This window comes from Typopeltis vanoorti, chromosome 12 (assembly GCF_054136105.1).
Source record: "Typopeltis vanoorti isolate ZY-2024b chromosome 12, IOZ_Tvanoo_1.0, whole genome shotgun sequence".
Taxonomy (NCBI): Eukaryota; Metazoa; Arthropoda; class Arachnida; order Uropygi; family Thelyphonidae; genus Typopeltis; species Typopeltis vanoorti.
In genome coordinates this window covers 76,762,585-76,786,960 of record NC_143560.1, presented here as the reverse complement: position 1 = coordinate 76,786,960, position 24,376 = coordinate 76,762,585, and the positions used below count along the sequence as shown (strand labels likewise).

Genomic DNA, 24,376 nt, shown 5'->3' with positions numbered 1-24,376 from the left:
CGGAATCTATGATGGAGACAATCTAAGAACCACTGTTGTATTCAAATATTTTTATTGAAAAAATCAAGTAAAATTTATTTTTGGATTAAAAGTTGAGTTTAACCTTTTATTATCATGTAGAGGCACAGAGAGAGAAACAGTTTCACTCTGTGATACTGAATTTGAGTTTTGGTTGATGTAGTAGTTTCAATAAAGACATAATATTTTTAAGAATAACATTTATTTAGATTTTTCAGACTTCATTAATATAATGGGAGATTTTCATATCTATAATTTTTAAGTGTTTAAAACAAAGATAGTTCGACATAATTAGTTCATTTGATTTTTAACGAATGAATTTATTTGATAAAATATAGATCAAATATCAACTAGTTAATTTATTTATTATACTTAAAACTTATTAGCCACTTTGTGTTGTATTTGAAATCTTGAAAGCCCTGCGGAATGAATCTGCTTCCGGAATCATGAATCCGGAGTTAATGGAAGTCCGTCTTACCAATTCGCAGTGTCTTGTTTGCGATCATCTCTCTATTTAAGTCTCTGATAAACAACTCATTTGCATTCCTCTCATATTTAGTAATCTGATTATGCAGCCAGAAATTAAGATATTAGTTCTCAAATTCTTTGTGGCTTTAAGCCACTTAACATCGCTCCAAGTCTGCTAGGATTGTGTGCGCCTGATTGTGTGTGTATGTGGTCAGTTTTCCTTGAAACGTTAATGGTATATGCACTTAGCGTCACAATGATGTTAAGGTCAATTTAGTCTTAAGGGAGCGATAATTTGCAATGATGAATCTCTCCAGATTCTTCTATCTAAAGTAAATTCGTCTGATATGTTAAGCACGGTGCCTGGGAATTGCTCATCATTTTAAATTAAAGTCTAATCACCCTGAAGAATGGAGTAAATTTATCAAGGGTAACCTCACTTGAATTGCTTGGCGGAGTTTGGCCAGTAATTAGCATCAGGCCTACTGCATGAGAACACTTCTGTCGCTAAACGGGATAAGAAGGATCCATATATGCATTTCATGTGAATTGGCCTTTCTACTTCATTCCTGCAATAACTTAATTTCTTTATCTCTCTCTCTCGTCAGCGAAATTGTTTCCATACTTTCCAACAGTAATCTGTGAATGCCCTCATTTTCACCAATTAAATTATTGATTAAATCGATAATTTAATTTCCTCTTCAAGTGAATATTCCATTTGTGATCCAAACAACAGAAAGAATATATAGCGTGCTTTATAAAAGCCCATCTGGAATACAAATACGAAATATTTGTATCTCTGATACCAGATGAAGAATTAGTGACAAATGAAACGTCATACAAAACAGTATCAAGTTTCCTGTTAAAATAGCAATTTCTCTTCCAGTTACAGATTGGTTGCATCTGCAAATTTAACAAAATGGCTCCTTCTCAAGAAAATAATAATTTCTTTGGCTTTCAGTGTCTTTTTCAATATTTTTGAACGTACCCGTACGAGACTTCTCCATCTGATGATGGTGGTGGTGTGCGTGTGTGTGTGTGTGTGTACGCGGGGAATTATGTCAACGAACATATTAACATATTTATATCCGCCATAACCGAATAGCATTAATGTTATTAATTGTTATAAGGTAATAGTACATATATTAGGTGCATGTTATTAGGCAGTGAAGCACGTATTTGCCCAGCCATCTCATCAATAAATGCTGATGTGGTGGATATGTTACGTACGAGTAGTTTCTGGCAGGTGTTTGAATACCGGCTAGATATTTTTAATATCCAACTCACACGATAGGTCGTAAAACTTAGAGCACACTAGTGCTGTGTGTGTGTGTGTGTGTGTGTGTGTGTAGATGCATAGGTTGAGAGAGAGAGAGATGGAACCTATTGACATTTGTTTTTGAAAAGCTAGAGGTTGTTGTTGGAGAACACTTCGTAAGGCCGCCCTAGAGAATAAAGACAGATAAAATAACAGAAGAAAAATAAATTGCAAACTCATTAAGCGCTTGAGCTTAATGACTGCAATTGGACTATAAAAGGATTTTGGTCATCTGCTTTTCGTGTTTTAAGTCTAAATGGAAAGCGGAGGATGTATTCTTACTGGAAGTGTACAGAATTCTTTTTATTTCCCACATTGGAATAAAAATTGGTAGTCTTTATTGTTAGTTGTATTGATAGTTGTCTTGAATGGTGTTCTGCGTGTTAGTATCTGTCCAGCAGCTTTATAGATGTATTTATTATAGTTTAGGTCTATATTAAACATCCTATATAATAACCAGAAACGACCCAAAATAAAGACGATGGGATAAAAATGTTGAAGTAGATTAAAAAAATAATGAAAACGATATAAACAAACAAGTATGGGAAGTAGATTAATAATAAAATGCAAGAAACATAATCTGAAATAAACACCCCAATCGATAAGAAGAAAATATAAGCTCAAAGAAAATTATAATGAAAAAATAAAGAAAATAAAAAGTCGGTCTAAGTGACGTAGTCAGCAAATACTTGCCGCTTCGCTTTCAGAATGATGCGGGTTTGTGTCTCGTGAGGCTACAGTGTTTGTGATCTCCTCAACAAGCTAATAATATAGGGCTGTTAGATAAAAAAAAAAAGAATAAAAGAGATAACAAGAGGGAAGAGGAAATTAATATTTGTCGAACGATCGTGGAATAATAGCGGATGTGATGGAAAGCAGGTGAGTAACGATCTTCATGTTCACACTCTTCGTCTGAGTTCATATAAGGATATTCACTGATGATAATGATCGTTCACTTTCAGTAACCCGCAGTTTGCAAAATTAAACTGAAAATGCACGTGGAGTTCAAAGGTTTAACGATACAGCGCTTGAGCTTAATTGATGAGGGTTTCTTGAGAATATCCGGAGCATGGTGAATTCGGTTGCCTGTTTACCTATGCGGTCATTAATTTGAAGCAGATCATTTATAACGTCCTGCCATGAAAAACGGTAGTACTTTGTAGCACACCATTGTAGTGATTTATTTTTTGCGAATCATATTTATTCTCTTTCATTCATTTCTGAATTCCGAAGCTATTGCTCTTAATGACTCGATCACAAACATAAAAGGAAAGAATATTCTATGCATGTTATCTTCTTTTTACTAGAAATGGGTAGTTTATAGTTAGTTTAATAGGGCCAGAATTGCCAAACTTCAGCTTAATTTTGAAGTTTAGTAATTGAGCTGACTTTCATTATTCCGAAAATGCTTATCAATAATCTTGTCCATAAAAAATTAGTATTCCCCTAAAGGATCATTCAAGTGATAGAATTTTCTAAAAGCATCGTAATAAAGGCAAAATATTCTCGGAAGACATAAAATATGAGTGCGAAGAACATTTGCGCGCGCAACTTTCTTTGCCAACATCTATCTAGTTTTGTTTTGTTTAATTATTCTCTGTATTAAAATAGTTCGGTTTGTTTGTTAGTTTAAGATGGATGTGATGTAATGTCATACTTCGGTAGTAACGATAAGTTATAGTCAAGACCGAAATAGGCGAGCTATGGGTAGCTTATTTGTGAGAGACGCTCACCACTGCTTTCGAATATTTTGCTCTCAAGTCCAATAGAGTTAACGATACGATGATCGATTTTTGCTTCTAACCGTCTTACGAAGAAAAATTCACGAGATGCTGATTTTTTTTTTTACAAAAAAGAGCCAAGTATTGATTGGAATTTAAGGTTATACCTACACCGCACATCATCAGAAAATGATTGCTTAGTCATTTATCTAGCCATCTTATATATTATGATATTAGGCATCTCTTTTCGAATCTTCACAATGGGCAAACTCAGTTAATTTGAAAACCACGTCAGTATTACCTATGGATTTTAAAAGTAAAATCACATCAGACAATACACATATTATATCTCTTTTATCTGCATATGTTATATATGATTGTCACAGAAATCTGTTGCATTTTTGCATGTTTCAAGTTATCCACACTTTTTGGTCATAGTAATTTGTTTTACATGCTATTGCAGCCATTGTCCTCTCTTTTGTCTGCTATCACTGGAGGGTGCTCTTGAAATAGGAAACTGAACCATCTTGAGGAGATTGTCCAGTTTCCTTTCACTTGAGTAAGCAGGCTGGCCTTCTTCACATGATGACGGGACACATATGATACAATCGCACTTTTAGCGTCGGAAATATAAACGGATTCTTATGTAGTTTATTAACATGCTGACAAACTAACGAAAAAAATAACGAAAAATAAAAAATTAACACATAAGAGATCCATAAGAAGAGTTTGGCAATAATGATGTTGGTCTTTTCTTTATTGTCTTCAATGTCATCCTAAGTGATCGGTGATAATTTTGACAGATTTGCATAATTTCACGCAGAGTCTACTGTGTCACTGCTAAACCAGTTCGGTTGTGAACGGATGAATTTTGTGTATGAATTTTTTTTCTGGGACAAATTCCAAAAAAACTTTAAAGATAAAAAAAATAAAACATGGGGTTAAACCTCAACAATATACTGCGGAAGTTTTAAACTTATGGGATCAACTCTTATTACTCCAGTCAGTTTTCAGTTCCAGTAATTTTAATCGTTAGGGAATTTATTTTTCTGAATGAATCACTTAAAAATGTCGTACTATTGACAAATCGAAATAACTTCTTGTGGAAATAATGATGTAGCACATTTCCCCGAGGTGTGTTCGCTTTACATACTAAAAACAACGATTAAAATTGCACGGTGAAGGTTTAAATGTACTTTAATCATTACCTAATTGAAATACCTTGCGATAAACCATAATCCTCCTCATTCACATTACGCTTCCACTATTGCATGAAAAACATTTAATTGCCTACACCGGATCACACAAGGCGAAACATCGAGAGCAGCTGTTGCCTGCCACAATACGGCGGAAACACGTTTTTTATTCTAATTAAAAAACTACCTAACTCTGAAAATATTTCGTAGTTCTTGGCGTTACATTCGAATGCTTTTCACGGCTATGAATTTATTTAATCAACCGAAGAGAAGCTATTTTTTTTTATCTTTCCTTAGATAGATTGCGTACAGAAAATTGGAATTATATCTTCGAGTTGTGGTATCAGAAAATTAAATTCTTCTTTTTGAAATAAATGCATTTCAAACAGTTAGAGAAACGTGGGCCAATAATATTGTCAGCGGTTGCTAGGCGACTGAACAAATCCGAATTATTTATACCAGTACAACGAAGAAACTCTAGTACGCAGTATAGGAAGACATGTGAAAGAAGAACTTCAAGTCCCGCAACAGAGGAAAATAATCTTATTTTCCAGGAGCTTTGGTGGGATTTATTCTTTATAAGGGTACCCAGTTTGTAATCATTCGTTAGCATTTTCACTATGATCCAGAAAAAATAAAACTACAATAATTTTCAGTGTGAGAAAGAACCCGGTTTGATTCTAACGTTCGTGGTCGAATGTGATCCATAACAAAAAGTGATATCTATCGTCGAAATAAAGCACTCTAAAACACTACAAAAAAAAAAGAAAAAACGATACATTTTAGCCGTACTCCATAGCGTTGTTAAGGTTTCAGCTTGTAACGTAGGCGACCAAGTACCTAATAAAAGTAGGCAGGCCACGGAGAACACAAAAATACTGAACAGAAGATTGGATTGGGATAAGGTTACTTCAGTGAACACATGCGTGATAATGTTTCCTAGGTAATCCAATCGAAATAGACGTAATGTTATTGCCAATCCAATTGTTTCAGATACCAGGAGTACTCTAATAATTTGGCGCTATTGCAGTTATAATGCTAATAAAACATTCTTTTATTACTGTCATTTGGCTTGATTCCAGGTGATAATGGAAAACAGGAAGATCGACCAAGTAATTGATTACATGTTTACAAGAAGCATGAAAATATTGTCCAGCAATACGAGATTGAGTAATAAATAAATAAAGCAGGCACTAGGTCAAAAGGAGGGAATGTGTCCAAGAAGATATTTGATGTCTTCGTTCTATAACGCTAATCTAAAAACCTTGGAAGCTTTCCAAGAACCTTTTTTTATGATTTGAAAGCGTAAAGAAATACTCGAAGCACAGCTAGTCTATGGCAGAATTTACATTAAGATGCAACTACACATTCGTATATTGAATTGCCGCTGAAATTTCGGCAACACTTCGCTTCCCGTGTCCTCACTGTTCTCCAGAACGCAAGCACGCACCCACTAGAAAATATTAATTTTAAATCGACTCCAACTTTTACGGAATCTTTTAATCTTTCGGTGTCGAATTCATCGGACTCTCTAGCACTCGTGTTGTCTGTTACCATGACAACTAGCAGCTTAACCATTTTTTCCCATCTGAACTGTAAATTGCACGCTGCATACATAAGCTTAACGGTTTTTTTTTTTTTTTTTTGTCTTTCAAAATATTTCCTTGGTAAAGGTGATGGATTGCCACATTCTTCAGCTGTTTAATAACAGGTTTCGCGTTCGTTTTTTTTTAAGAAAAAACTATTCTTGAATCATTTAGCACACTTTTCTAGTTTGCTATGCAAAGTGTGTTTGAATGTATTTTGATGTCTAATAACACAGTGGAAACAGCTTAATGAATATTTATAACCGTCATCATCTTCGGTAAAGAGTTTTGTGAGTTTCTTATTTCTTTTTTGTAGAAGATGAAGTTAGCAAGTCTCATTTTTATAACAATTGCTCATTTGTATTGAGCAGTGTGTATTTCCTACTACTAATATTGAAAAGCAACATTTAATTTCCGTAAAAGTTTTGCATAATGTAAACTATTTTACAAATATTCGCTCCAAGCGCAGTATAAGATTTCATGGTTATATTTTCATCCAGATTTTTCCGTTCAGAATTATACTGTGCTACAATACGAGTCCAAGTGGCGTTCTTGAAGAATTTCATACTTGAATGAATAAATAGCCAATGAGCAGGAACTCTGTTATCTGCTGTTTCTCGTCGTCTTTGTTTTTAAATACTTTCCATGGATATTCCATTAATGATTTGCTCTAACATCTGTACTTTTTATGATAATGTGCCTTCCTGACTACTGTGATCATCTTTTCTTTTAATCGGAAGATTCCGATGCTCTTTGGTTGAAAAGACATGAATTCGAATCTTGTCTGGGACGCAATGAACCTTTATCAGGGATTTTCATCCCTTCCCTAAACTCAGACAAAGTGATCAGAACACACACAATGAACATACTCGTATATAAATCTCATACATTTGGGTACTTCGGTCGTATTTCTAAACCGCCTGATCCTTTGATATTACCCAATAGTATTCATCTTCTTTACGTTCATCTCTTTCCTTTACTTAGTCCCATCAGGAATCCGTCCCATGGGTTCGAATCCCGCTATGAGCATGGATACTTGTGAATGTATTTAGGTGGGAGATGAATTTCATCTTAGGCTGAACCCATAATGAAGGCTTGAAGTGGTTGTTAGACCAATAAGTGGGATGGTCTCTACAGTTTCCGATTATGTTATATTTAAAGAATAAATAAAATAAAATTCTAAAAATACCTTAGATCACTACGGTCTTAATAATACCGTAGACTGGCTAAGATATGCTTGGAAATGATTTTATTTGTTTTTTGAAGTTTAATTTATTTTCATATACTATTATGTTTATAACCTTACAGGAATGAGAGTTACATAAAATGGGGCACATCATTACAGGGTGAACAAAACAATTTGTATCCGTCATCGAAACCAAAATATCATTCGACAATAAAATCGTAACTTAGATAATGTCAGATGTCACAAATGAGTGATTTTAAGCAAGAGTTAGCAAGACCGAAAGTAGATCTGCATACGCAAAAGCTAAGAATAATTTGGAATTGATTACTTTTGTACAGTTTTCAATTCAAAATTGTCATGTTTTGGGGTTTGTGTTTTTATATAGGATACAGTGCACACTCTTATCGGGATTTCAGCTTTTCTTACCCAGCGATATTTCGTACTTTTGGGAAAGTTCGTGTTCATTATAGGAAACTTCAAACACTTACTGTACAAGAAGACTTTATTCAGTCACATCGTAACATGCGCTGTACTGTATTTAGATAGCTGTGTACCTCCCATCAGCACATAAAGTATATTATAACTCTATCAAAATCCTGGAATTTACTCATATCCATTTACCTTAAAGCATTATTACAAAAAAAAAAAAAACCTAGACGTGTTTGTAGAAAATACGAAAGTCAAACAGTAAGAACAGTTAGCTTAATTAGTGTCTGTGCATTCAGAAGGTACACTCGATTAACTAAATGATCGTGTTTCGGGAAGGGAAAAAAACGAACTGATTTAGTAATGCTCAAACGTTTTAAAACAACTTTCTGCCTCAATTAGCTGTTACCCCCTTTACCTCCTACTAGACCCCCCCCCCACACACACACACCAGATTCAGGTCTGCGTAATGACCTTTTTTTGCAACATCTGCTCTCTTCTTTGAGCTGCAAAAACTCATCCGTTCTTTGTGAACATTCCTATCGTGGCGACAGGTGACGGAAGTTCGGTACTTGCAGCAGTCGACAAGGGATAGATTCGTTCAAGTGTTAATAGTCTATTGTAGAGATAATGAGGGCATCGCCATAGTCCGAATCTATTGATCTGTGTGTGTCAAATGGACATGGATAGCAATTAGGGTTAGGTGTGGCCAAGAACGAACAACGTCTGTGCGTGCGTGCTGCGTTCGTAGAACGATTGTAATGTTTTACCAAAAGCCTTCTTTCGGCAGCGTCGTCTGGTTCACTATCACGAAGGGGAAGAAGTTACGGAAAGGTCAAGTCATTCTGCTGCACTATCCTATGCTGTCGGTCTGATTCATTTTGATAAGAAGGGTTGGGTTGGTCGGTAAATTGGAAACAGAAAAGGAAGGACAGCTGAAGGAAGTTTGATCAAGTGGATTACAACTTCAGTTAATTGAAACGGCTAATATTATAATCGCATGAATATAATATTATCGTTATAATAATTTGAATAATTAGATACCACACAGAGAAGCTCTGTATTTTTAATTTCATTTTTTACTGAAGTCAAACGAAAGAAATCTGTGCTTGTACTTAATAATTTTCTTCTCTTTTAGTCTTTGCGGTCTTTCAAGACCTATGATTGGCTCAATACACTTAGGTTCCGTAGCCTTAATAGTAGGATAAGGTTAGCCTTTTGTGCGTTATCTGTAAATTGCAGTGGCCGATTTCCCTGTTCGCAGGAATGAAAATAACCGAGTTTCTGGGAGAGTAAAATCCTGCCAGCGTTGTGAGACTAGCTACCCTCACCTTTAGTCGAAAAGCTTTTAAAAACTTTCTCCGCAGACGGGACTCGAACCCAGATTTTTTCCAAAGGGTACTAGCGTTACCGGCTAAGCTACGGTAGCTCTGTTTAGTAAACAGTAACCATTAAACTTTTAATAGCTCTTCCTGAAAAAAAAAAACGTCAATAGTGATTTACATTGCATTATAGACAAAATACAGTATTTTTACCTTTCTATGCATAATTCTATGTAAACGTTTACTCACCTGAAGAGTCATTATAGTTTCTGTGGGGGAACGGATCAATATTTTTCCTTGATCGCAGTTATCCGTAATTTCCCGCAAATTTTCGGAGCTGAGGATACCTTGGGATCCTTCCAGTACGTGGAAACAAGCTGAAAAATTGATTTCAGACAATAAATTAGAGACGCTGCCAGTATGCTGTGAGGGGGGGGGGGTGAGAGTTTCTATGTATCACACTCGACATTTTAATTATTATAAAAGCACTTTTTATCTTATATTTTAACGGTCTCTGTACAGGATATATGCAGTATGTTTAGAACTTCTGAAACACTCAAACTCTGTAGTTTTAAAGAGTTATATAGTCCAGGAAATCAGATGTATTCGTGTTATGGTATGTGAGAGGAATATTCGATCAAAGTTGGCAAGGAAAGGAGACTGCGGAAAGTGAAATGACTTTAGCGATGTGCGTACGCTCAAGTGTTTTGTGTCTGAGAGTACAAGTTACATACCGTTTTCAATCTGATTTGTCTGTTTTGTGGAATGAAAAATGCCTATATCGATAGTGATCTTCGTTTGAACTGGATAACTCAGCTTCAGTTGAAGAAACTTGGAAAAACTTCGAGAGGATTACAATTCAGTTTAAAAAAAAAAAGAGGAAGATATTCTTTTGCATTGCATTAAGAAAGCTTCGCCATATGATGCAATGAGATAAAATTAAATGAGTATAGTGTAAGACCCCGTTTAACGCTATCCCGTTAAGCTGATTCGCTATAACGTGGTTTTTTCTGAACCCTAAAAAATCCATGATTCGATATAACGCGGTTCTACGCGAAGCCTAAAAAAGCGCTAAATTTACGCTGATTTTATTTATCGCTGGATTTCCCTTGATTCATATATAATACGATTATTACCGAACTCGAACCAATCAGCGAAAGGTAAAACAAAATTAATAAAAAAGCATTTCGCTCGACATTAAAATGCAGGTGCTGAGGCGATTAGAAAAAGGTGAACGTCAAGTTGACATTGGAGCCGCTTTGAACTTGTCTATTTCTACTATACGAACGATTTTAAAAAACAAGGAAAAAATCAAGTGTTCAGCGACCACAACCACAGCACCTTCTGCAACAAAGGTAACCCGATCCAAAAGCAATGTTCTAGAGTTGGATCATAGCTTCTGCTCAATCAAGTTTTATCGTCTTATAGTTCTCTCTCGTTAGTATTTAACTAGTTGTAGGCTGATATATCATCCGAACATAAAGAAAATTTGTATTAGACTGCGCCACTCCATGTTCTGAATTGCATGAGCAACTTTGATAAATCAACCTTCAACTGTACAGGTTATTATAAAGCTGATTTTAGGCCAAGGTTCTCACTATTAAGCAAAGCTCCCGCTTTTGGTTCGAAATATTTAATGAGCGGTTCAGTGAAAGAAAATCAGGCAAACTCTAGATTGATCTTAGATAAAGAAAAACATTGACATCATAACACAATCTTCTAACAGTGATATTACAATTAAACGAATATAAAACTCTCGTTAAGATACTAGCATACTACTCAGCTGAGCTTAAAATTTATAATCGAAAACTATATTAACAGATCTTATTCTTCTTGCTACAAAGAACTTCTATCACAACTTCACTCTGACCAAGGTTACATCTCAAAACATTTTAAATATCAAATCAGTTCAAGATATTCAGAAAGAATACAACTCGTGAACCATCAGACATTCATTTCTAATTCTCTAAGCTCAGTCAATCAAACTTAGTTCTTGTAAGTTCGAGATTCCTAATTAACAGGCTTCTCAATATTCTCGTTCAGTCAATGTACACCTAATTCAATAATATAGCATTTGTCACTTGAAGAGGGAAAAGTCTTAGCACATCACACATTCAATCTTGACTCGCTGAATACAGCAACTCGGAATAAATTACTTTTGGCGGAATTAATTTTCGTTACTTCTCACTAAGTATAGTAAAGGTAATCTTACCAGGATATAGCTTCATCATATCATAAGGAGATCAAACAACATCTTTAAAGTCCGTGCTGACTTTTACTTTGTAGTAACACAAACTTAAAAGAATCTTCTATTTCCGCGATTGATTTATAGACTCGGGAGAATATAACCTTTTTGCACTTGGTTTAAATTATCTACCCATTTCTTCCTTTTCTTATACGTATTATCCTATGGCCTGAAATTTTCCACTGTTGGACGTTAGGAAGTTTTGGTAGAAATCCAACTGCGAAAAAGGTAAGTTAAAATGCCAAGCGATTTCCGGTCCTTTCTATTCCGTTTTCGGCACGTCAAAATCCCCCTTCAGTCTCTAGCTACCGTTCTCTATACTCCTCCCACTCGTTTCTCTTTTTTACTTTCGTTTTCGTGTCCACTCGTTCCTTTTTCCCGCCAGTAACTGGTTCTAACCGGTTTAGTTCACATCGAACTTGCTTTTCACTTGGTATATAGTAGTTCACGCTCCAACACGTGCTAGGAGAAATTTGCATGATTTCTCACAACAACCAATCAAATGATATCACAAGGAATCTTCTGGATATATTAAAATTACACACATTACAGTTTTTTATATTATTATCAAAGGAATAAAGCAAATAAAATAAATGACACTTTAATATAGAGCCTTTTCATGCCTATGATATACCCTAAAATTACATAAATAAAATTTGACTAATAAAACTCAAAAGGACTTACATGGATAACATTTTATAAGCAAGAAACTAACAAAATAAATTTAAATAAGTCCTTCTTATGATATGGTAGATCATGTTAATTATGAATGAAGTATTATTAATTATAAATATCTTCATTCACAATTTAACACTAGAGCAGGGGTTCTCAACCTTTTCCAATGGCGTACCACAATATTTAATTCAAGATATTAGATGTACCAGTAAAGCAGTGGCTCACGTACCACCAGTGGTACGCGTACCATAGATTGAGAATCCCTGTTCTAGAGGAAATGGAGAAACGTATTTCCATTTGGATTGATGATGAAACCGAACGCAAGATGCCCATTAAGTCAGGCAGTAATCATGGAAAAGGCAGAAGTATTTTTAATCATATTCAAACACAAAAAGAGGATACGAGCGAAAACTTTGCAACTAGAAGAGGTTGGTTCGATAGATTTAAAAAAAAAAGAAGCAACCTCTACAACATTCGAATCACCGGAGAAGCGGCGAGTGCAGACACCGAAGCTGCTTTAGCCTTTCCATCATCTTTAAGAGGCCATAATTGAAAGAGGAAATTATACTCCGGACTAGTTTTTAATGTTGATGATACGGGACTTTTCTGGAAGAGAATGCCAAAGCAATATTTATATCGCGCGAACAAAAGCGAGCACGAATTCAAAGCTGCAAAAGACCGTTTAGCCCTTCTTCTCGGCGGTAAAGCCAATGGTGATTTCAAATTAAAATCCTTGCTTGTATATCATTTCAATTCTTAATGGAAGTATTACTGTATTTCTGATTTTAGTTCCTTCCATAACTTCAGGTGATAGAAAAGTGATTTTAATGTATTTTTTGTAGTTTTTTCCCATAGTTTGTTGGATGGATTAATTCAGTTCATTACTGTGTGTGTGTGTGTGAGAGAGAGAGAGAGAGAGAGAGAGAGAGAGAGAGAGAGAGTACAAGATTTCACGAAACCTGTGATATAGAAGATTTTCCAGCATTCACTCAAGGATGAAATAATTACACACTCGCAAACAAAGTGGTTATGACGTACTTTTCCGAAATGCTTAAGCACTTATAAGGGTCGTTTTGTCTGTCCGTACAAAAGTTATTCCAGGATTTTTTGTTGGACGACTTTTAATCATATTTAATGTTCAAAATCTGTTCTCGAGTTAATTCGATTCTTGTCTCAATCGGACTATTTGCAGGGATCACAATGGAATAAGATGTGTCGAAATGAGTTACTGCAGTAACTTCTCTCTTAACTCGACGACCTTTAATACAATTTAGGACACACACGATAAATTTTGATTTCAGTCGATTCGTTATTATTGGCAAAACAATTCGAACGGTTTTTTTTCAGTCGGAGGCGAGTTAACCGTTACTTAACGGAGGTAACGGTTTTTTTTCTTCTTGAAACTCGGGTTTTTCCTCTTCGAAACAGGTAGACCAACCAGAGAAAAGACGTGTGTAGTAGTGGTGTAGGCTAGACGGTGGATCGTGTAGAGTAGCCTCCCGCAATGAGCCTGGAGGTGAAAGTAATAACAGAAATATTCAGAATCAAATATTTTATTGCAAACTACTACTGTGACCTGTAATAAAGTGTCAATATTAAAAAATGCCTACTAAGCTTAAGGTTCATTTTCTGTAATGGTGTAAAGCGAGCGCAAAGGCATTTCATTTTTAAACGAGTCCTTGGTTCACGACTGCTTGATAAAAGATTTTTTTGTTATGATTCTATGTTATTGGGAAAACAGTTTTGAAATGGAATTTATTTCCTCGTTATAACTGGACTATTTTTATTCTTAAAACGATTCTGAATTGTAATAATTTATTAAGCTTCACTGCAGTAATTGCTATTGTTAAAACCATTCCAGACTGATCGATGAAAAAAATTTTTTTTTCTTTTTCGTTATAATTAATTGTTTGGCGCAAAAGCAGTTTGAAATGATTATACGTGGGTCATTTCAAAAGTTCTGCACACTTTTTAAAAGAACAATTAACGAAATATATTTATAGCCTTCAATGGAATCTCCGTGTTGCTTTATCACTCCTGTCCAACGTTCTTGTGTTCCTGGCAGCAAACTCTCTTTTTTGTTTTGTTAATATGTTCGATAAGTCGAGTTACTTCGGTGGAGACATCGTCGTTAGGGAAACGTTTCATTTGGCGTGGTTCTTTCAGCTTAAAGAAATAGATCAAAATGCAGAAAGACGATGTCAGGATTGTATAAGAAGGATAGATGAAAAGCACTTGTCATCCAAACTTGTCCATAAGGCAAATACTTCACGCAAATCGCGTGGCCGCAAACGTATCTTTTCTTTAGTGCGATATCCGATTTGAATGAGACTCTTCTCCATTTTGTAGTTTTATTTCTTGAGACGAGAACACTAGAAATAGAAGACGAACACACCATGTTTTTAATCAGTGTGAGTTACAAGTGACTCGGAAGTGGAAACAATCCCACTGGCCACTCTTGCGCAGTGTGCTAAGCTTTCGAATTGATTATTCTAATCATTTCCCCTTAATTTGATGAAGTTTAATGAAATGGCTACTCGAGTTGAAAGTTGCGGAGTCGTTTCCGTCGCTCTATTTAATGACAAAATTAGGAAAAATAAAATTATGTTTTTCCATTATGATGATAATGAGTTATGTCGCTATACAACGATGTGCTTACGAAAGTAACTTTTTTAAGATAAAAAAAAATAAAAAATAAACCTACCGTTTACACACAGAATTGAAGTGCTATATTTCTTACGATCTAACAACTTTATGTGTAAACTCTCTTAATATATAACGGCTATTAATAATCATTTTCCGACCGAAGATGAAAAGTTATTTCTAACCAATGAACAATTTCTAATGTTCAGCTTTATCGAAAAGTCTGTTATTTAAAAATTGGTGCATCGTTATCTTACTGAAAGCGTCTCTGCATGTCTTATGTGTCCTTTCAAGATTGTCATAGTTTTGACTTTATTCCTTCCACAACTAGTTGCTGTTGAAAGAAATGCTGAAATAATCTACTTTGCATATTATTTGCAGCAGAACGCAGAACGTTACTGTCTATAAGGGTGAAGCATAATGCTTTTAATCCCTGCTATCTGATAGGTTACTGTGTAGGGGAAAATTTATGAGCTACGTGCTCAGCCCGAGTTGGGCAAGTTATAGATCTTGAAAGGGAACTTGGATGGCCTTAGTTCGTATATATTTGCATAATTCCGATTCATCATAATTTGCTGCTTGTTGGACTAATTCATTTGGATGCGAGGACGATTTTGAGAAGTACTTTACTGCGAGAGATTGCAGAAATGAGTTGATATAAGGGATATTTGTGTCCCGATGAAGTTGAACATTTCTAATGTACTATGGTGCATTTAAGATCATGCGTAAGCATTTGTTTTGTAGTCTTTGCAGTTTAAGGATATTTGAGCTTGAAGTATGGCTCCAGGCGGGGTACGCATAAGTGATAATGGGACGAATCATCAACTGGTAGAGGAGCAATTTGATTTTAATATCTACTTTGCTGTTCCTATTGATAAGAGGGCTGAGTGATAACGTTTGATGCCTTTGCACATAAGGATTCTTGTATGCGGGCATATTATTTGCATACACTAATTGGATTACTTATTTGATCTTTATGCCAGTAATTCGTTCCTGTTTATTGACCCTTTCAATTGCCTCAGATGAACATAGTTGGTCTGATGTGCATCATATCTAGTTGATATTTGCATTTTCTGTTCAGCTACTGCTTTGATAAAAAAGGTGACTGCTTAAAATACCCGGTTGTCAAGTATTGTACAATTTTCTTTATTCCTATTCCAACACACAAAAACGCCATTATGTGCAGATAATATTCATAAGAAGAGGATAGGATTATCTTCATTTAATTTCTTTCAGATTTAATTCTAAATATCGCAAGACTAAATATCAGGAAGGAGACAGACTATAAAAAAACAATGAAAGAAGGACAAGGATAACGAAAAACTGGTTGAAAAATGTAAGAACGTTTCCTGAAAGTAGAAAAATCATAGGATGTGTGATTTAAAAAAAAACGAATTAATCACCGGGTGACACTACTGACGTTTGTTTTATGCTAATCCTAGTAGACAGAAGAGTAGATACTGTGGATAGGCAATAGATTGGATAATCCAATTAATATCGTCTAAAGACCAAACTTGGTACTTTGTCAAGCCATTTCAGGAATCCAATAAACAGGATGGCGATGTCACTCTATGCGATAAAATTCATCTACTACTACCACTACAACAGTGGGATTTAGAGCTAGCTCGTAACTAGCAAAGTGGTAGCAAAGTTGGAGATTCTATCCATTCACTCACCTAAGCCAGCAGTGAAAAGCTCTAGATAAAGTAGAATATGCTGGGTGTTTGGTGTTTTTAGAGTTGTAGTTTGTGTTATGTTATTGAGAAGTAATCCCCTTTAGAGGATATGTAGTTCTGCTTCAAATCGGTAAGAATGTTAAGCATTGCCTTTCAGCGAGGAAAAAAAACTGAACAGAACTCAAGTATTCGATTATTTTTCTAAGCTCAAGAAGTGGAGCAATCCATCTCTGATTGCAGTTTTATTTTTTGACATCCGTGGAATTATTTATTAGAAATTTGTCCCCAAAGATCAAATTGTGAACCGATATTTGCCTTCAGATGTTGTATGACTCTTCGGGAATTTGTACAGCAAAAAAAAAAATGAAGACTAGAAATATAATTGTTTCTTACTACTTCCACTCTACGTAATTCGGACCAAAAAAGACTTGTATCGCACCCTCTTTAATTCTCCGGTTTTTTTTAGACTCAACTTATCGATGAATTTCACGATTTAAAAAAGTGCAGTTTACAGTAGTCAAGTTCAAAACAGGACTTTTGAAAATGTTTTTCTATAATGATGTAGGAAGTCTTTAAAATTACTTAGAAAAAGACAGCATGGAATAGTAGCAGGAAGTGGCATTATGTTGGGGAAACAAAGATAGAAAATGTTTGAATCACACTGGGAATTAAGATTCTTTTCCATTTGATCCAGAAGCTTCGTCATAAAAAGTTTCGTTATAAATGTCATCATTAATATATCCTTAGCGAACTGAAAATGAAGTCAGCTATGTCAGTTGATAAAGTATCATGAGAGATTAAATTAGGAAAGAGTAAATCTATCACACTTATGGCTGAAAATCCGCTTTCTGATGTCTGAGGATGAAAAACCATTCGGTGACTTTTTAATTAAATATTAGTAGTTATAACATGCAAGATAGTTTACGTAACGATTATAGCATAAGTACAATTGTGAACGTATTTTAATCACTGAACTTATACACTGTGGTTTTGGGTTTTTTTTTTTTGAACATAGTTGCTATGCGCAAAATTAGTCTCCACTCCGCTTTACAAACGCAAGATTCCAGTCCACTCGCTGTGAGACACTCTCTAGCTGTTGCTATGCTCTCGCAGAAAACGGGAATGTCCCATTACGTTTTCAATAACGCTCTTTCTCGGCAGGGAAAAACACTATGAGAATCTTCTTTATCCAGCCAGGTTGCATTTTGCTTTGCAGAGCAGGAAACACGTGGGACAATAGCGGAGTACACAGGAATATTTTAGTCCCTGCTGTTATAACAACCACGCGTACAATACACACTTTTGTGAGCACATTTTTCAATAGCATCCTTTTGGCATTTTCTTTCTGCTTCGCTGCTTAAATCTCTCCTAACAGATGACGTATTTGCACGTGAAATATCGCGGTTTATAGATTTTTAGTTTCCTAGGTTGGCTGATACTTTTTAGATTCCGAGATCTTTGCGTTGTCTGGGTAACGGAAGGCGGAGCGCGATGTTGTAGATTGGTCCGAGCAACCCGAATCTGTCCATATCTTATATAAGCACTTCCATCAATCATCATCTGTGTATTGCAAAGGTCACTTGACAATTCTTTTCGTAATAAGGAAGTGCATATATCTACTCTGTAGCAACAGACTTGCATTCATCCCTGATAAATTTGACGACACTTTCAATCTCCTTTCTCCGGTAGAAGATAAAAATTCCTTTTGAGAATAACATTCTTAAGAAAATATATGGGATAGAACCACTTCTTTAGAAACATCGTAATCGGAAAACAAACTTCCTTTAGACTGTGGGCATTGTCACCTAATTGGAATGGATTCGAAAGAGCGTCTCCTGCACTCAGGAGAATGAGATAGTGCAGGAGATGCTCTTTCTGACACTCCACATCTTTCGCTGTGCTAGAGACAACCCCATACAGAAAGAGTCGATCCACTCTCTCTATTTTTGACTCCAAGAGTGGGGAGATATCTATAGAACTGTCACCTTAATTGTACTTCGTATATGCAGCTACCACAGGGATGACAAACTCTGTACAGCGCATGCGTTATAATCCTATGAATATGGATGACAAAGAGCTAAGCATTGTTCCATATACTGTGTAGATTGAAGTCTTCAAGCAATGGTGCTTGCGTTAGAAGCTTTTTTTTTTCAGTTTAATAATGAACAGGAAATCATATCTGAAATTAAATAATTAGGATAAATGGCTCATAACAAAGGAACATAAGATAGGGATACCTTGGCAACGAATCTGGAAGAAATCTCGCGGAGTTATATCTGTGCTACATCGACCAATAGTATCTTCTTCCCAGCACAATTCATCAAAATCTGCTATGGAAACCTTATGTAACGCATTTCATTGAAAATATATTTCAGCCTTCCACTTTGCAGTGTTGGTGTGTTACATTCTTCCTGTTTTCTCTTTACTCTTGAACGTGGTTTAAATGCAGAACTAAATTCATTTTCCTTTCATAAACTAATGCAGAGATATAGTATAATGTCGCTTATTATTATTTTTTAATTGTTAAAATATGTTCCTTATCCAAAGTTAATTTTCCACTTGTCCTTTTTCTGAGAAAAACATCCAAAAGGACTGTTTTTCTTTTGAAATTCTAAAATATGAATGGAGCGTCAGAATACTTAACTTTGTATTTTATTATTCAGTGATCTGAGCTGAGTACTGCGCACAGAACAATTTTGGACTTTAAGTACACGTCAGAATGTTATTCCGCTGTCGTTCTCATTTTCGCTTGTGTGTTAGGCTCAAGGCCTGTCACGGCCAAGTAACTTGGCATCTCTGAAACCTAATTCATGCTTTGATAGACGGTTAATCCTATCTGTATACTGTATTATGCATGTGTTCATACAATTGCATGTGTTCTTCTGAACGGTTTACCTCTTTTGCGGATGAACAACCAAGATCTTCAGGTTTCCTGGAGGGAAAAAAACCCTTCTTTCTCCGTATTAGACCAACTAATTCACCTCAAATTGAAAGTCATAATAAAGGTTCTTCGCGTCCTAGACGGGATTCGAACCCGTGACTTTTCTAACCAAAAGGCATCCTCGAAACTGACTGAACTACGGGTTACAGCATGAATATTATATAATAACAGTGTTTACTGATCGTTTGCGATCCGCATTTACAGCACCAACAAATGTTTCGTGGTCTGCGAGTTAAACAAATTCTCAATTTTCTCCCATCCACAGTATTCGTTTTCAACCTACAGTATGCTTTAGGTCAAACTACTTTTAGTGTGATTATCATAAAATAAATATATAAAATAAATAAAGATTATCATTAATCAACAGAAATCAATCATGCTGGTTTTGTCCTGTGTAGTGACTTTTGTCTTATTTTTAAAAAAGTGGATTGCATATTTGATTCGTTATTTCATTTACAGTTATAAATACTTTGTGGTTATTTAGTAAAAAGATAACAAAGAAGAAATGAAATGTGTTCGCAAATATGATACCGATTTGATGTTTTCTTTATTTTCTGCTATCGAGTTTTTACTTTTTTTTTCTGATAAGGACTACGAAGGAAACTTATTGGTGACCTTTTGATAGACGAGGCCGAAGAGTTAACATTTGTGGAATTAACAGATTTAATTATTTATTTTATGAACAGCGCTCTTGGTATACTTGGTAAAGTAAAGTAAAATATACTTGGTAAAGAAAGACTAATGGGAATATTCCTTTCTTCCACAAACTTTTCTGTGCGTACATTTTGAAACTGTGCGTAGTAGCCAAAGAAATCGCAATTTCTTTCGTTTTCTGACATCTTCTCGCTCGCGATCGTTGAACAAAATGCTGGATCGTGGTCTACCACTTCTTTCTTTTTCTGTTTCTTTTATACTTCCTCTTTTATTTTTTTTCCTGGGAAGACGGTTCTGACAGTTCGATTTTCCGATTGTGGTTTTTCCGGAAGTCGTCTGTGGAATCCTGCAGCCCTTCTTTTTGGCTGAAATAAATGAATTCCGCAAAGCAAATTCCTTCTTTTGTTGTGACACATGTTGTTGTTGTGCTAGTTTGGTTTGTCATTTGTAGATTCCAAGGATACCAACCTGTGATATTATAATACAACAACAACAACAAAAAACAAAAAGCTGGAGTTTGGTCAGTGCTTCTAGTTGCGAAGATTCTAATATGTAAAATACGTACGAATGGTAAGTAGCAAAAATGCCATTTGTGTTCCTATGTGTCAAAGGATTTCGATTAGTAATTTAAATTAGTAATTTAAATAAGTAAAACAATTGGCAGTAAATGAATGAATTTGGAAATATTTCCCGTATTCCCCCCCGCCCACTTTCTTTCTAAGAGTAGTGTCAAGGTGTAAATATAAAGTGGAGTCTTTTTTTAAATTATAAAATATCACCAGAAAAGGAATGTGTATGTGTACACAACACACATACACACACACACACACACATGGTGGCCCAGAAGTAATAGGGTAGTTCCTGGAATAGTAACTACAAGTTGAAGCAGAGAGTGGTGATTGAATTCCTAGGGGAGATGCGAGTTCAATTGAAATTCTTATCCGTCTGAAAAATGTGCATATAGACGATACTGTTGACCTCAGCATAGTTGGATGCTGGTGAAAGTGAACGATGCAAGTCATTCCAGCTTGCGCACAAGAGATGCAGTTGCAACATTTGGTTTCATCATCCTGTCTATTAGCCCCGAACTGCTATCCTCCGACTACCGTATATTTTTCCTTCAAATGGTTGCACTCTTAGGACGCCATTTCGTGGACGACGTGGAGCTGAAACGAGCTGTTTGCAAATAGCTATAACCTTGGAATAAAGACCTGCTGATTCGGCATACAGCATCTCACACGGCGATGCTAAAAGTGTATAGCGAATGATGGAGACTTTGTTGAAAAATTATAGCATGCTCGAGAAATTTGGATGATTAATTTATGGAAAACCGTTGTTAATTTATTATTATTATTAATGTCAACTACAGGACAGTCAGAAATACATACCGTATAACAAGACCTCGGACTACTAATTATATCACATATAAATACAATAATCACTACGGAAAGGCCACGCGAAACTTCTACATCCCAGACATGATAAACAAATTACCTTTTGAATACAGAAACCTTACAAACTACAATAGCCTGAAAAGAGCTCTAAGGACATACTATGAACAAGACACACGCACCCAAAATACCATACAAACTTAATAAAACACAATATATTCGTTCAGGCTTCCAGTTCAGCGACGCATCAATACATTCGAAGTTATTGTGTGTGTGTGTGTGTGTGTGTGTGTGTGTGTGCGTGCGTGCGTGCGCGCGCGCGAATTTCTCAATCATAGATTTCGTAGCTTCCCAACACAGCAAAAAAAAAACAATAAATAATAACCAACTGGTGTCATCCTCAGATAAGCTTACATATAAGCTTCGAGGATGAAAGCAGAGCAATTCTCATCCAAGATGTATCATATGTAACCAGGTGCATGTAATGTACGTATCACATGTAAACCAAAGTATGTAATGTATGTATTATATGTAAACCAAAGTATGTAATGTATGTATTATATGTAAACCAAAGTATGTAATGTATGTATTATATGTAAACAAATGTAAGTAATGTATCATATGTAATCAAATGTATGTAATAACTGTAATAAAAGTATGCAATATAGAGTGATTATATCCATTGATATTGTATATATAGAGTGTAAAATTGCAAAGAAACCTCTGTAATAATTATCATTATGAATATTATAATAATATCTGTTGTAAACAGATATTATTATTATTTTAAAAAAAAAATTTATGTACGAGAAAGTATTTGTTATGTATAATTGTCTTCATATAATGTATGTATGTATTTATTATCTGAGAAATAATAAAATGTTAAAAAAAATTATTATGTATTATAGTATTTTAATGTATTATTATTATCGTCATTTTCAAGTACTTATTGAGGGAGGATACTGTACTCCACACAACCCACCCTGAGTACGCTACGTAATCCTCCATCTACACACGATGCCACTATCCATCTATATACACAGTGTGCCCGTTAATTAATGTGATTGATTTTTTAGAGCGTGTTATAATCGCAGGTGCAACTTTCGAGTCGGGTAACGTAGCAGTTTTCGTGTGGCAACCGTGAAGTAAGAGTGTGTGAGTGGAGCGTGTCAGAAGTTGCGTCTTGGAGCAAAGGTCTACTGTGATAAAATTTTACTATAAATTAGGAGAAACGGCTCCAGAAATGTACCAAGACCTAAAAAAGGTTTACGGCGATGACTGTGTCTGAGCAGTGCACAGGTGTGTCCCTGTCCCGCTGGTTTTCAACGTTTGAAGAGGAGGGGGGAGTCTCTGGAGGATGAACCACACTGTGGACGATCAGTTTCTACAAACAAATGAAAATGTGGTGAAAGCTAGAGAAATGTTGCTCATGACAGGCGAATAGGCTATTCGCTGTACAGCTTGGTGTCCGAGTAAGGAAACGGACAGATTACTCTTAGAAACAGATTTGAACATTTGTTCGCGGTTTGTGCCGCACACGAACAGAGAGAGCACAGAGTTGCATGTTGTCAAAATTTCATCCATTCAATTGATTAAGATCGTGATGCTTCGCAAAGAATTGTCACTGGTGATGAAAGTTGATGTTTTCAGTTTGATCCGAAACGAAACGCTAAAATGGTGTTCTTTCCGGATATGAGATTTTAATGGCATGGAACGCCTTTTTCCCGGCAGAAGAAAGTCAAGTTGCAAACATCACGTGTCAGGCCAATGGTCATTGTTTTTTTCGCCGCTTGTTTCTGAGGGCACCACAGTGCACGATCAGTATTATTTTGGAGCAATGCAACGTCTGCACGCCCGCATGTGACGTGTAAGGAAAGAACTGTTTCACAGCAACCATTTGTTTCTGTCGCACGCCCACGCACTGTGCACTTCCTGTGAAGCAGTTTCTGGCTTCAAAGTTCATCTATGTTGCCCCCCCTATTCACGAGATTTTGCTCCAGACATTTTCCCTTCCCAAAGATAAAATGTGCCTTCAAAGGGGAGCGCTTTAGCGTCATTGAGGACATCCAATGCGGTGTGACCCAGAGGACTTCCACGGTGTCTACAAACACCTGCGAAGCAAATGTAAACGTAGTATTGGAGTTGGAAGGCATTATTTTGAATGTATAGTTGACAATCCCGAATATAGTTCTCTGTTTTGATATAATAATTGTTGTCTTATTACTTAATGGGCACACTGTGTACGACGCAATTTACTGCTCACTGATGGTATTCACTGTAAATTGCGTGTGTTCTATGACCTATTTGCCTGTATGTGGGATGAAAATACCAGTTTCTGGAAGAAAAAGCGCTGCAATCTTATGCGATCAGCTAACTCATCTTCATTTGAAAAAGTCTATATAAAATATCTTATAAAGTATATATATATATATATATATATACCCTATGTGTCGAGTCATCAGAATTCAAGGAGAACAGGCCTACCCGTCCGGAACTCGGGGGGGGGGGGGGGAACGCCGTAGGCGTCAGGGGGGAGAGCCCCCTAGTATATATATATATATATATATATATATAACGTTAGCGTTTGCCAGGCTGAGTTAATGAGATTGATCCTTACTCTGTATACATACTGAGAAGTTACGAGTAGTTGAATCAACCATCAGCTGATCTTCCTCGGTGTTCTAGGAAATTGTTTACTCACAATTGGGTCGTTAGCGAGTGTCGACGCTAATGCTAGAAGATGTCTTATCAAATTTTATCGACATGTTAACGTTCTCGATAAGAATCGAGAATGTCGACCCTGTTTATGCGAAAATCAAAGGGAAATGTATGAAAATGTGAACAAACGAAAAATATGACTAAAGAACAAATGCTGATTACTGTGACTTACGACTAACCGACCAAGAAAGT

General features: G+C 35.8%; 1 protein-coding gene across 1 annotated transcript in view; it reads right to left on the bottom strand.

The window, feature by feature from the left end:
• Positions 1-24,376, bottom strand: part of LOC150100904 (uncharacterized) — a 243,714-nt gene that overhangs the window by 154,528 nt on the left and 64,810 nt on the right. The window contains exon 2 of the mRNA XM_090401933.1: positions 9,491-9,618. Coding sequence (XP_090258059.1) covers positions 9,491-9,618 — 128 coding nt within the window. The remainder of the gene's footprint in view (positions 1-9,490; positions 9,619-24,376) is intronic.